General features: G+C 45.9%; 1 protein-coding gene across 1 annotated transcript in view; it reads right to left on the bottom strand.

The window, feature by feature from the left end:
• Positions 1-13,106, bottom strand: part of scp2a (sterol carrier protein 2a) — a 72,612-nt gene that overhangs the window by 56,733 nt on the left and 2,773 nt on the right. The window contains exons 5-10 of the mRNA XM_065013736.1: positions 12,441-12,505; positions 7,916-8,042; positions 7,679-7,742; positions 7,424-7,510; positions 7,053-7,203; positions 6,811-6,958 (exon numbers count right to left, since the gene is read on the bottom strand). Coding sequence (XP_064869808.1) covers positions 6,811-6,958; positions 7,053-7,203; positions 7,424-7,510; positions 7,679-7,742; positions 7,916-8,042; positions 12,441-12,505 — 642 coding nt within the window. The remainder of the gene's footprint in view (positions 1-6,810; positions 6,959-7,052; positions 7,204-7,423; positions 7,511-7,678; positions 7,743-7,915; positions 8,043-12,440; positions 12,506-13,106) is intronic.

Below are 13,106 nucleotides of genomic sequence, written 5' to 3'. Positions count from 1 at the left end.
TGCAAAGGGAACACAACCAGGGGGTAAAACTCAGAATGCAAAGGGAACACAACCAGGGGGTAAAACTCAGAATGCAAAGGGAACACAACCAGGGGGTAAAACAGAATGGAATGCTAAGGGAACACAACCAGGGGGTAAAACTCAGAATGCAAAGGGAACACAACCAGGGGGTAAAACTCAGAATGCAAAGGGAACACAACCAGGGGGTAAAACTCAGAATGCAAAGGGAACACAACCAGGGGTAAAACTCAGAATGCTAAGGAAACACAGCCAGAGGGTAAAACTCAGAATGCTAAGGGAACACAACCAGAGGTAAAACTCAGAATGCTAAGGGAACACAAACCAGAGGGTAAAACTCAGAATGCTAAGGGAACACAACCAGGGGTAAAACTCAGAATGCTAAGGGAACACAACCAGGGGTAAAACTCAGAATGCTAAGGAACACAACCAGGGGGTAAAACAGAACAGAATGCAAAGGGAACACAACCAGGGGTCAAACTCAGAATGCTAAGGGAACACAACCAGGGGTCAAACTCAGAATGCTAAGGAACACAACCAGGGGTAAAACTCAGAATGCTAAGGGAACACAACCAGGGGTAAAACAGAATGGAATGCTAAGGAACACAACCAGGGGTAAAACTCAGAATGCTAAGGAACACAACCAGGGGTAAAACTCAGAATGCAAAGGGAACACAACCAGGGGTAAAACTCAGAATGCTAAGGAACACAACCAGAGGTAAAACTCAGAATGCTAGGGAACACAACCAGGGGTAAAACTCAGAATGAACACAAAGGGTAAAACAGAATGCTAAAGGAACACACCAGGGGTAAAACTCAGAATGCTAAGGAACACAACCAGGGGGTAAAACTCAGAATGCAAAGGGAACACAACCAGGGGGGTAAAACTCAGAATGCTAAGGAAACACAACCAGGGGTCAAACTCAGAACGCTAAGGGAACACAAGGGGTCAGAATGCTAAACACAGCCAGGGGTCAAACTCAGAATGCTAAGGGAACACAACCAGGGGTAAAACTCAGAATGCTAAGGGAACACAACCAGGGGATAAAACAGAACGGAATGCTAAGGGAACACAGCCAGGGGTCAAACTCAGAATGCTAAGGGGTAAAACAGAATGCTAAGGAAACACAGCCAGAGGGTAAAACTCAGAATGCTAAGGGAACCAGAGGGTAAAACTCAGAATGCTAAGGAACACAACCAGAGGTAAAACTCAGAATGCTAAGGGAACACAACCAGGGGTAAAACTCAGAATGCTAAGGGAACACAACCAGGGGTAAAACTCAGAATGCTAAGGGAACACAACCAGAATGGGAACACAACCAGGGGGTCAAACTCAGAATGCTAAGGGAACACAACCAGGGGTAAAACTCAGAATGCTAAGGGAACACAACCAGGGGGTAAAACAGAATGGAATGCTAAGGGAACACAACCAGGGGGTAAAACTCAGAATGCAAAGGGAACACAACCAGGGGGTAAAACTCAGAATGCAAAGGGAACACAACCAGGGGGTAAAACTCAGAATGCAAAGGGAACACAACCAGGGGGTAAAACTCAGAATGCAAAGGGAACACAACCAGGGTAAAACTCAGAATGCAAAGGGAACACACCAGGGGTAAAACTCAGAATGCAAAGGGAACACAACCAGGGGTAAAACTCAGAATGCTAAGGGAACACAACCAGGGGTAAAACTCAGAATGCAAAGGGAACACAACCAGGGGGTAAAACTCAGAATGCAAAAGGGAACACAACCAGGGGTAAAACTCAGAATGCAAAGGGAACACAACCAGGGGTAAAACTCAGAATGCAAAGGAGAACACAACCAGGGGTAAAACTCAGAATGCTAAGGAAACACAGCCAGAGGGTAAAACTCAGAATGCTAAGGGAACACAACCAGGGGTAAAACTCAGAATGCTAAGGGAACACAACCAGAGGGTAAAACAGAATGCAGGGAACACAAAGGGGGTAAAACAGAACTAAGGGAACACAACCAGGGGTAAAACTCAGAATGCTAAGGAAACAACACAACCAAAGGGGTAAAACTCAGAATGCTAAGGGAACACAACCAGGGGTCAAACTCAGAATGCTAAGGAACACAACCAGGGGTCAAACTCAGAATGCTAAGGGAACACAACCAGGGGTAAAACTCAGAATGCTAAGGGAACACAACCAGGGGTAAAACTCAGAATGCTAAGGAACACAACCAGGGGTAAAACTCAGAATGCAAAGGGAACACAACCAGGGGTAAAACTCAGAATGCTAAGGGAACACAACCAGAGGGTAAAACTCAGAATGCTAAGGAACACAACTAGAGGGTAAAACTCAGAATGCTAAGGGAACACAACCAGGGGTAAAACTCAGAATGCTAAGGGAACACAACCAGGGGTAAAACTCAGAATGCTAAGGGAACACAACCTGGGGGTAAAACAGAACGGGAATGCAAAGGGAACACAACCAGGGGGTCAAACTCAGAATGCAAAGGGAACACAACCAGGGGTAAAACTCAGAATGCTAAGGGAACACAACCAGGGGTAAAACTCAGAATGTAAAACTCAGAATGCTAAGGAAACACAGCCAGGGGGTCAAACTCAGAATGCTAAGGGAACAAAGCCAGGGAATGTAAACACAAACCAGGGGTCAAACTCAGAATGCAGGGATAAAACAGAAGGAACACAACCAGGGGTCAAACTCAGAATGCTAAGGGAACACAACCAGGGGTAAAACTCAGAATGCTAAGGAACACAGCCAGGGGTAAAACTCAGAATGCTAAGGGAACACAACCAGGGGGTAAAACTCAGAATGCTAAGGGAACACAACCAGAGGGTAAAACTCAGAATGCTAAGGGAACACAACCAGGGGTAAAACTCAGAATGCTAAGGGAACACAACCAGGGGTAAAACTCAGAATGCAAAGGTAAAAACACAACCAGGGGGGGGAACACAACCAGGGGTAAAACTCAGAATGCTAAGGAACACAACCAGGGGTAAAACTCAGAATGCTAAGGGAACACAACCAGGGGTAAAACTCAGAATGCTAAGGGAACACAACCAGGGGTAAAACTCAGAATGCTAAGGGAACACAACCAGGGGTAAAACTCAGAATGCTAAGGGAACACAACCAGGGGTAAAACTCAGAATGCTAAGGGAACACAACCAGGGGTAAAACTCAGAATGCAAAGGGAACACAACCAGGGGTAAAACTCAGAATGCTAAGGGAACACAACCAGGGGGTAAAACTCAGAATGCTAAGGAACACAACCAGGGGGTAAACAGAATGGAATGCTAAGGAACACAACCAGGGGTAAAACTCAGAATGCTAAGGGAACACAACCAGGGGGTAAAACTCAGAATGCAAAGGGAACACAACCAGGGGGTAAAACTCAGAATGCTAAGGGAACACAACCAGAGGGTAAAACTCAGAATGCAAAGGGAACACAACCAGGGGGTAAAACTCAGAATGCTAAGGGAACACAACCAGGGGGTAAAACTCAGAATGCTAAGGGAACACAACCAGGGGGTAAAACTCAGAATGCTAAGGGAACACAACCTGGGGGTAAAACAGAACGGAATGCAAAGGGAACACAACCAGGGGGTCAAACTCAGAATGCTAAGGGAAAACAACCAGGGGGTAAAACTCAGAATGCTAAGGGAACACAACCAGGGGGTAAAACAGAATGGAATGCTAAGGGAACACAACCAGGGGGTAAAACTCAGAATGCAAAGGGAACACAACCAGGGGGTAAAACTCAGAATGCTAAGGAAACACAGCCAGGGGGTAAAACTCAGAATGCTAAGGAAACACAACCAGGGGGTAAAACTCAGAATGCTAAGGAAACACAGCCAGGGGGTCAAACTCAGAACGCTAAGGGAACACAGCCAGGGGGTAAAACTCAGAATGGTAAACACAGCCAGGGGGTCAAACTCAGAATGCTAAGGGAACACAACCAGGGGGTAAAACTCAGAATGCTAAGGGAACACAACCAGGGGATAAAACAGAACGGAATGCTAAGGGAACACAGCCAGGGGGTCAAACTCAGAATGCTAAGGAAACACAGCCAGAGGGTAAAACTCAGAATGCTAAGGGAACACAACCAGAGGGTAAAACTCAGAATGCTAAGGGAACACAACCAGAGGGTAAAACTCAGAATGCTAAGGGAACACAACCAGGGGGAAAAACTCAGAATGCTAAGGGAACACAACCAGGGGGTAAAACTCAGAATGCAAAGGGAACACAACCAGGGGGTAAAACTCAGAATGCTAAGGGAACACAACCAGAGGGTAAAACTCAGAATGATAAGGGAACACAACTAGAGGGTAAAACTCAGAATGCTAAGGGAACACAACCAGGGGGTAAAACTCAGAATGCTAAGGGAACACAACCAGGGGGTAAAACTCAGAATGCTAAGGGAACATAACCAGGGGGTAAAACTCAGAATGCAAAGGGAACACAACCAGGGGGTAAAACTCAGAATGCAAAGGGAACACAACCAGGGGGTAAAACTCAGAATGCTAAGGGAACACAACCAGGGGGTAAAACAGAATGGAATGCTAAGGGAACACAACCAGGGGGTAAAACTCAGAATGCTAAGGGAACACAACCAGGGGGTAAAACTCAGAATGCAAAGGGAACACAACCAGGGGGTAAAACTCAGAATGCTAAGGGAACACAACCAGAGGGTAAAACTCAGAATGCAAAGGGAACACAACCAGGGGGTAAAACTCAGAATGCTAAGGGAACACAACCAGGGGGTAAAACTCAGAATGCTAAGGGAACACAACCAGGGGGTAAAACTCAGAATGCTAAGGGAACACAACCTGGGGGTAAAACAGAACGGAATGCAAAGGGAACACAACCAGGGGGTCAAACTCAGAATGCTAAGGGAACACAACCAGGGGGTAAAACTCAGAATGCTAAGGGAACACAACCAGGGGGTAAAACAGAATGGAATGCTAAGGGAACACAACCAGGGGGTAAAACTCAGAATGCAAAGGGAACACAAAGGGAACACAACCAGGGGTAAAACAGAATGGAATGCTAAGGGAACACAACCAGGGGTAAAACTCAGAATGGAATGCTAAGGGAACACAACCAGGGGTAAAACTCAGAATGCTAAGGAAACACAGCCAGGGGTAAAACTCAGAATGCTAAGGAACACAGCCAGGGTAAAACAGAATGCTAAGGGGTAAAACTCAGAATGCTAAGGAAACACAGCCAGGGGGTCAAACTCAGAACGCTAAGGGAACACAGCCAGGGGGTCAAACTCAGAATGCTAAACACAGCCAGGGGGTCAAACTCAGAATGCTAAGGGAACACAACCAGGGGGTAAAACTCAGAATGCTAAGGGAACACAACCAGGGGATAAAACAGAACGGAATGCTAAGGGAACACAGCCAGGGGGTCAAACTCAGAATGCTAAGGAAACACAGCCAGAGGGTAAAACTCAGAATGCTAAGGGAACACAACCAGAGGGTAAAACTCAGAATGCTAAGGGAACACAACCAGAGGGTAAAACTCAGAATGCTAAGGGAACACAACCAGGGGAAAAACTCAGAATGCTAAGGGAACACAACCAGGGGTAAAACTCAGAATGCAAAGGAACACAACCAGGGGTAAAACTCAGAATGCTAAGGGAACACAACCAGGGGTAAAACAGAATGGAATGCTAAGGGAACACAACCAGGGGTAAAACTCAGAATGCAAAGGGAACACAACCAGGGGTAAAACTCAGAATGCTAAGGAACACAACCTGGGGTAAAACAGAACGGAATGCAAAGGGAACACAACCAGGGGGTCAAACTCAGAATGCTAAGGAACACAACCAGGGGTAAAACTCAGAATGCTAAGGGAACACAACCAGGGGGTAAAACAGAATGGAATGCTAAGGGAACACAACCAGGGGGTAAAACTCAGAATGCAAAGGGAACACAACCAGGGGGTAAAACTCAGAATGCAAAGGGAACACAACCAGGGGGTAAAACTCAGAATGCAAAGGGAACACAACCAGGGGGTAAAACTCAGAATGCAAAGGGAACACAACCAGGGGGTAAAACTCAGAATGCAAAGGGAACACAACCAGGGGGTAAAACTCAGAATGCAAAGGGAACACAACCAGGGGGTAAAACTCAGAATGCAAAGGGAACACAACCAGGGGTAAAACTCAGAATGCAAAGGGAACACAACCAGGGGTAAAACTCAGAATGCAAAGGGAACACAACCAGGGGGTAAAACTCAGAATGCAAAGGGAACACAACCAGGGGGTAAAACTCAGAATGCAAAGGGAACACAACCAGGGGGTAAAACTCAGAATGCTAAGGGAACACAACCTGGGGGTAAAACAGAACGGAATGCAAAGGGAACACAACCAGGGGGTCAAACTCAGAATCCTAAGGGAACACAACCAGGGGGTAAAACTCAGAATGCTAAGGGAACACAACCAGGGGGTAAAACAGAATGGAATGCTAAGGGAACAAAACCAGGGGGTAAAACTCAGAATGCTAAGGGAACACAGCCAGGGGGTAAAACTCAGAATGCTAAGGGAACACAACCAGAGGGTAAAACTCATTATGTTTATGTATGACATGAGATCAAATAAGCACACAGATGGCCTCTCATTCAAAAACATATATGAATAATTCAACTATAGTAAAACATTGAACTGAACAAATCAGAAACAGTGAAAAACAAATAAAAGGCAATTCTATATATTATTTTAAATTAAAAAAACATTCTAGAGAATTAACAATGCTACTTTTATGTGGCTAGAAATAGGCGGTAGATTGGTAGGGTCAGACTCACCCTCTGGGCACAACCCCAGAGCCTCGTACGTGATCAGCTCGTTGGCAGAGAAACAGTCATGTAGCTCGATCACATTGACGTCACTGGGTTTCAGGCCCGCCGTCTCAAAACACTTCTTGGCTGCCAGGGAGGTCATGTCGTATCCAACCTAACAGCAAACAACACAATAAGTCACTACCTTTTTGTTGTTCTGCATTTAAAAGTTGTTGGATACTTTTGAACAGCTTTATGTCCCCTCTCACCATCTTCATGCAGCTATTGTCTTCGAAGGTAGTTGCGAGGTCCGTGACCATCTCCTGGGCTAAGATCTCCACCGCCTGGTGCTCTAGACCATGGCGCCTCACAAAGCCCTCACTGGCCAGGACAGCTGCCCCTGCACCGTCAGAGGTAGGACTGGGGGGACGACGACAAAAATGTTAGTGTCCCATCGATACTTTTTCCTGCCAGAGTGCAAAAGCCCCCAAAGCAACACCCTGGTCCTTAACACCAAAATGTTTAATTGTAATCAAATAAAGCCAAACTCTATAGAGGTGGAGGTCAGGGAGGGCTGCCCCACTCTGCCTATCCTCTGGTAGGGGAAACACTGCCCCAGAGAGATAGTGGGACTCCTTACCAACACTGGAGAAGAGTAAGGAACTCAAACACCTTCCTAGACTGTTTGACCTGGTCCAGACTGTACTCATCCTGGAACTGAGAGTACCTGTTAACACACACACACACACACACACACACACACACACACACACACACACACACACACAGTGGTCATGCAGTGGCAGGAAAACATTGATCTTTGGATTGGTCAAAGAAGGTCATTTCTAATGACCAGGCCTTCTGTGTGTTAAAGAGTTGATGGTTGCAGTCTTACGGGTTGTTGGTGGAATGCTTGTGGTTCTTCCATGCGATTTTAGCAAAGTGCTCTGGTGTAGTACCTGGAAGAGTCCCGGGAATTAATACACTTAACTATTCAATGACAGACTTCCCAGAGTTCCACAGTCACACACTACATGGTGTATCATCCAGATGAAAGAAAAGGCTGAGAACAACACCAACAACACACTTCATAAGGTACTGTACACCTGTGCACGCACACCATCATGTTTACCGTATTTCTCCATGTGTTCTCTGCCCGCGTTGCCAAACATCTGTGGTGCTGCCGGGGCTGCTGCCATCCCATATGTGTTGAACATCACCTCCATATGCTTGTCCATGGGGTTAGTCCTGTCCATGAACTACAATACACTGGGTTAGTCCTGTCCATGGGGTTAGTCCTGTCCATGAACTACAATACACTGGGTTAGTCCTGTCCATGGGGTTAGTCCGGTCCATGAACTACAATACACCGGGTTAGTCCTGTCCATGGGGTTAGTCCGGTCCATGAACTACAATACACCGGGTTAGTCCTTTCCATGGGGTTAGTCCAGTCCATGAACTACAATACACTGGGTTAGTCCTGTCCATGAACTACAATTCCCCGGGTTAGTCCTGTCCATGGGGTTAGTCCAGTCCATGAACTACAATACACCGGGTTAGTCCTGTCCATGGGGTTAGTCCTGTCCATGGGGTTAGTCCTGTCCATGAACTACAATACACTGGGTTAGTCCTGTCCATGAACTACAATTCCCCGGGTTAGTCCTGTCCATGGGGTTAGTCCAGTCCATGAACTACAATACACCGGGTTAGTCCTGTCCATGAACTACAATACACCCGGTTAGTCCTGTCCATGAACTACAATACACCGGGTTAGTCCTGTCCATGAACTACAATACACGGGGTTAGTCCTGTCCATGAACTACAATACACTGGGTTAGTTAGTCCTGTCCATGAACTACAATACACTGGGTTAGTTAGTCCTGTCCATGAACTACAATACACCGGGTTAGTCCTGTCCATGAACTACAATACACCGGGTTAGTCCTGTCCATGAACTACAATACACCGGGTTAGTCCAGTCCATGAACTACAATACACCGGGTTAGTCCTTTCCATGGGGTTAGTCCAGTCCATGAACTACAATACACTGGGTTAGTCCTGTCCATGAACTACAATTCCCCGGGTTAGTCCTGTCCATGGGGTTAGTCCAGTCCATGAACTACAATACACCGGGTTAGTCCTGTCCATGGGGTTAGTCCTGTCCATGGGGTTAGTCCTGTCCATGAACTACAATACACTGGGTTAGTCCTGTCCATGAACTACAATACACTGGGTTAGTCCTGTACATGAACTACAATACACTGGGTTAGTCCTGTCCATGGGGTTAGTCCTGTCCATGAACTACAATACACTGGGTTAGTCCTGTCCATGGGGTTAGTCCTGTCCATGAACTACAATACACTGGGTTAGTCCTGTCCATGAACTACAATACATTGGGTTAGTACTGTCCATGAACTACAATACACTGGGTTAGTCCTGTCCATGACTAACCCAGTGTATTGTAGTTCATGGACAGGACTAACCCAGTGTATTGTAGTTCCTGTCCATGAACTACAATACACTGGGTTAGTCCTGTCCATGGGGTTAGTCATGTCCATGAACTACAATACACTGGGTTAGTCCTGTCCATGAACTACAATACACTGGGTTAGTCCTGTCCATGAACTACAATACACCGGATTAGTCCTGTCCATGAACTACAATACACTGGGTTAGTCCTGATCATGAACTACAATACACTGGGTTAGTCCTGATCATGAACTACAATACACTGGGTTAGTCCTGATCATGAACTACAATACACCGGGTTAGTCCTGTCCATGAACTACAATACACTGGGTTAGTCCTGTCCATGAACTACAATACACTGGGTTAGTCCTGTCCATGAACTACAATACACTGGGTTAGTCCTGTCCATGGGATTAGTCCTGTCCATGAACTACAATACACCAGATTAGTCCTGTCCATGAACTACAATACACTGGGTTAGTCCTGTCCATGAACTACAATACACTGGGTTAGTCCTGTCCATGAACTACAATACACTGGGTTAGTCCTGTACATGAACTACAATACACTGGGTTAGTCCTGTCCATGGGGTTAGTCCTTTCCATGAACTACAATACACTGGGTTAGTCCTGTCCATGGGGTTAGTCCTGTCCATGAACTACAATACACTGGGATAGTCCTGTCCATGAACTACAATACATTGGGTTAGTCCTGTCCATGGGGTTAGTCCTGTCCATGAACTACAATACACTGGGTTAGTCCTGTCCATGAACTACAATACACTGGGTTAGTCCTGTCCATGAACTACAATACACTGGGTTAGTCCTGTCCATGAACTACAATACACTGGGTTAGTCCTGTCCATGAACTACAATACACTGGGTTAGTCCTGTCCATGAACTACAATACACTGGGTTAGTCCTGTCCATGAACTACAATACACCGGGTTAGTCCTGTCCATGACCTACAATACACCGGATTAGTCCTGTCCATGAACTACAATACACCGGGTTAGTCCTGTCCATGAACTACAATACACCGGGTTAGTCCTGTCCATGAACTACAATACACCGGGTTAGTCCTGTCCATGAACTACAATACACTGGGTTAGTCCTGTCCATGGGGTTAGTCCTGTCCATGAACTACAATACACTGGGTTAGTCCTGTCCATGAACTACAATACACCGGGTTAGTCCTGTCCATGAACTACAATACACTGGGTTAGTCCTGTCCATGGGGTTAGTCCTGTCCATGAACTACAATACACTGGGTTAGTCCTGTCCATGAACTACAATACACTGGGTTAGTCCTGTCCATGAACTACAATACACCGGATTAGTCCTGTCCATGAACTACAATACACTGGGTTAGTCCTGATCATGAACTACAATACACTGGGTTAGTCCTGATCATGAACTACAATACACTGGGTTAGTCCTGATCATGAACTACAATACACTGGGTTAGTCCTGATCATGAACTACAATACACTGGGTTAGTCCTGATCATGAACTACAATACACTGGGTTAAGTCCTGTCCATGAACTACAATACACTGGGTTAAGTCCTGTCCATGAACTACAATACACTGGGTTAGTCCTGTCCATGAACTACAATACACTGGGTTAGTCCTGTCCATGAACTACAATACACTGGGTTAGTCCTGTCCATGAACTACAATACACTGGGTTAGTCCTGTCCATGAACTACAATACACTGGGTTAGTCCTGTCCATGGGGTTAGTCCTGTCCATGAACTACAATACACTGGGTTAGTCCTGTCCATGACCTACAATACACCGGATTAGTCCTGTCCATGAACTACAATACACCGGGTTAATCCTGTCCATGAACTACAATACACCGGGTTAGTCCTGTCCATGAACTACAATACACCGGGTTAGTCCTGTCCATGAACTACAATACACCGGGTTAGTCCTGTCCATGAACTACAATACACTGGGTTAGTCCTGTCCATGGGGTTAGTCCTGTCCATGAACTACAATACACTGGGTTAGTCCTGTCCATGAACTACAATACACTGGGTTAGTCCTGTCCATGAACTACAATACACTGGGTTAGTCCTGATCATGAACTACAATACACTGGGTTAGTCCTGATCATGAACTACAATACACTGGGTTAGTCCTGATCATGAACTACAATACACTGGGTTAGTCCTGTCCATGAACTACAATACACTGGGTTAGTCCTGTCCATGAACTACAATACACTGGGTTAGTCCTGTCCATGAACTACAATACACTGGGTTAGTCCTGTCCATGAACTACAATACACTGGGTTAGTCCTGTCCATGGGGTTAGTCCTGTCCATGAACTACAATACACTGGGTTAGTCCTGTCCATGACCTACAATACACCGGATTAGTCCTGTCCATGAACTACAATACACCGGGTTAATCCTGTCCATGAACTACAATACACCGGGTTAGTCCTGTCCATGAACTACAATACACCGGGTTAGTCCTGTCCATGAACTACAATACACCGGGTTAGTCCTGTCCATGAACTACAATACACTGGGTTAGTCCTGTCCATGGGGTTAGTCCTGTCCATGAACTACAATACACTGGGTTAGTCCTGATCATGAACTACAATACACTGGGTTAGTCCTGATCATGAACTACAATACACTGGGTTAGTCCTGATCATGAACTACAATACACTGGGTTAGTCCTGATCATGAACTACAATACACTGGGTTAGTCCTGTCCATGGACTACAATACACTGGGTTAGTCCTGTCCATGAACTACAATACACCGGATTAGTCCTGTCCATGAACTACAATACAACGGGTTAGTCCTGTCCATGAACTACAATACACCGGGTTAGTCCTGTCCATGAACTACAATACACTGGGTTAGTCCTGTCCATGGGGTTAGTCCTGTCCATGAACTACAATACACTGGGTTAGTCCTGTCCATGAACTACAATACACTGGGTTAGTCCTGTCCATGAACTACAATACACCGGATTAGTCCTGTCCATGAACTACAATACACTGGGTTAGTCCTGTCCATGAACTACAATAAACTGGGTTAGTCCTGTCCATGAACTACAATACACTGGGTTAGTCCTGTCCATGAACTACAATACACTGGGTTAGTCCTGATCATGAACTACAATACACTGGGTTAGTCCTGATCATGTACTATGATTGGTCTTACCTTTGATGACAAGGAGCCTCTCTCCATCTTTTCAAAGCCAAGGGCTAGTGCACAGTCAACCAGACCTACAGTCAGCAAAAGAAGGCATATGTTTAGGTCCAGCATAAGACGGATCATAGTCGATGAGCATGCATCCTACTTCAGTTTGATTCCAGGACATGGCATCACTAGGGTCAGGAGTTTGTCCTGAACATGTGACCAGAGCAGGGAAAGGACTCGTAGTCCTAGGACTCAATCCTGCCCCCCTCTATCTCAGTCCCACTCACCTCTCTGTGTCCCATCCAATGACGTCCAGAGAAGAGAAAAAAAAGTATGTGGACACCTGCTCGTCGAACATCTCATTCTGAAATCATGGGCATTAATATGGAGTTGCTCCTCCCTTTGCTGCTATAACAGCCTCCACTCTTCTGGGAATGCTTTCCACTAGATGTTGGTAGATTGCTGCGGGGACTTGCTTCCATTCAGCCACAAGAGCATTAGTGAGGTTGTGCACTGATGGTGGGTGATTAGGCCTGGCTCGCAGTCAGCGTTCTAATTCAGGGAAGAGCCTTCCCCAAGGCTCCCCAAACTGTTGCCAAAATACATCATTGTATGCTGTAACGTTAAGATTTCCCTTTACTGGAACTAAGAGGCCTAGCCCGAACCATGAAAAACAACCGCAAACCA

Source organism: Oncorhynchus nerka, linkage group LG9b (genome assembly GCF_034236695.1).
Source record: "Oncorhynchus nerka isolate Pitt River linkage group LG9b, Oner_Uvic_2.0, whole genome shotgun sequence".
Lineage (NCBI taxonomy): Eukaryota > Metazoa > Chordata > Actinopteri > Salmoniformes > Salmonidae > Oncorhynchus > Oncorhynchus nerka.
This window is presented reverse-complemented; position numbering and strand designations above follow the sequence as displayed.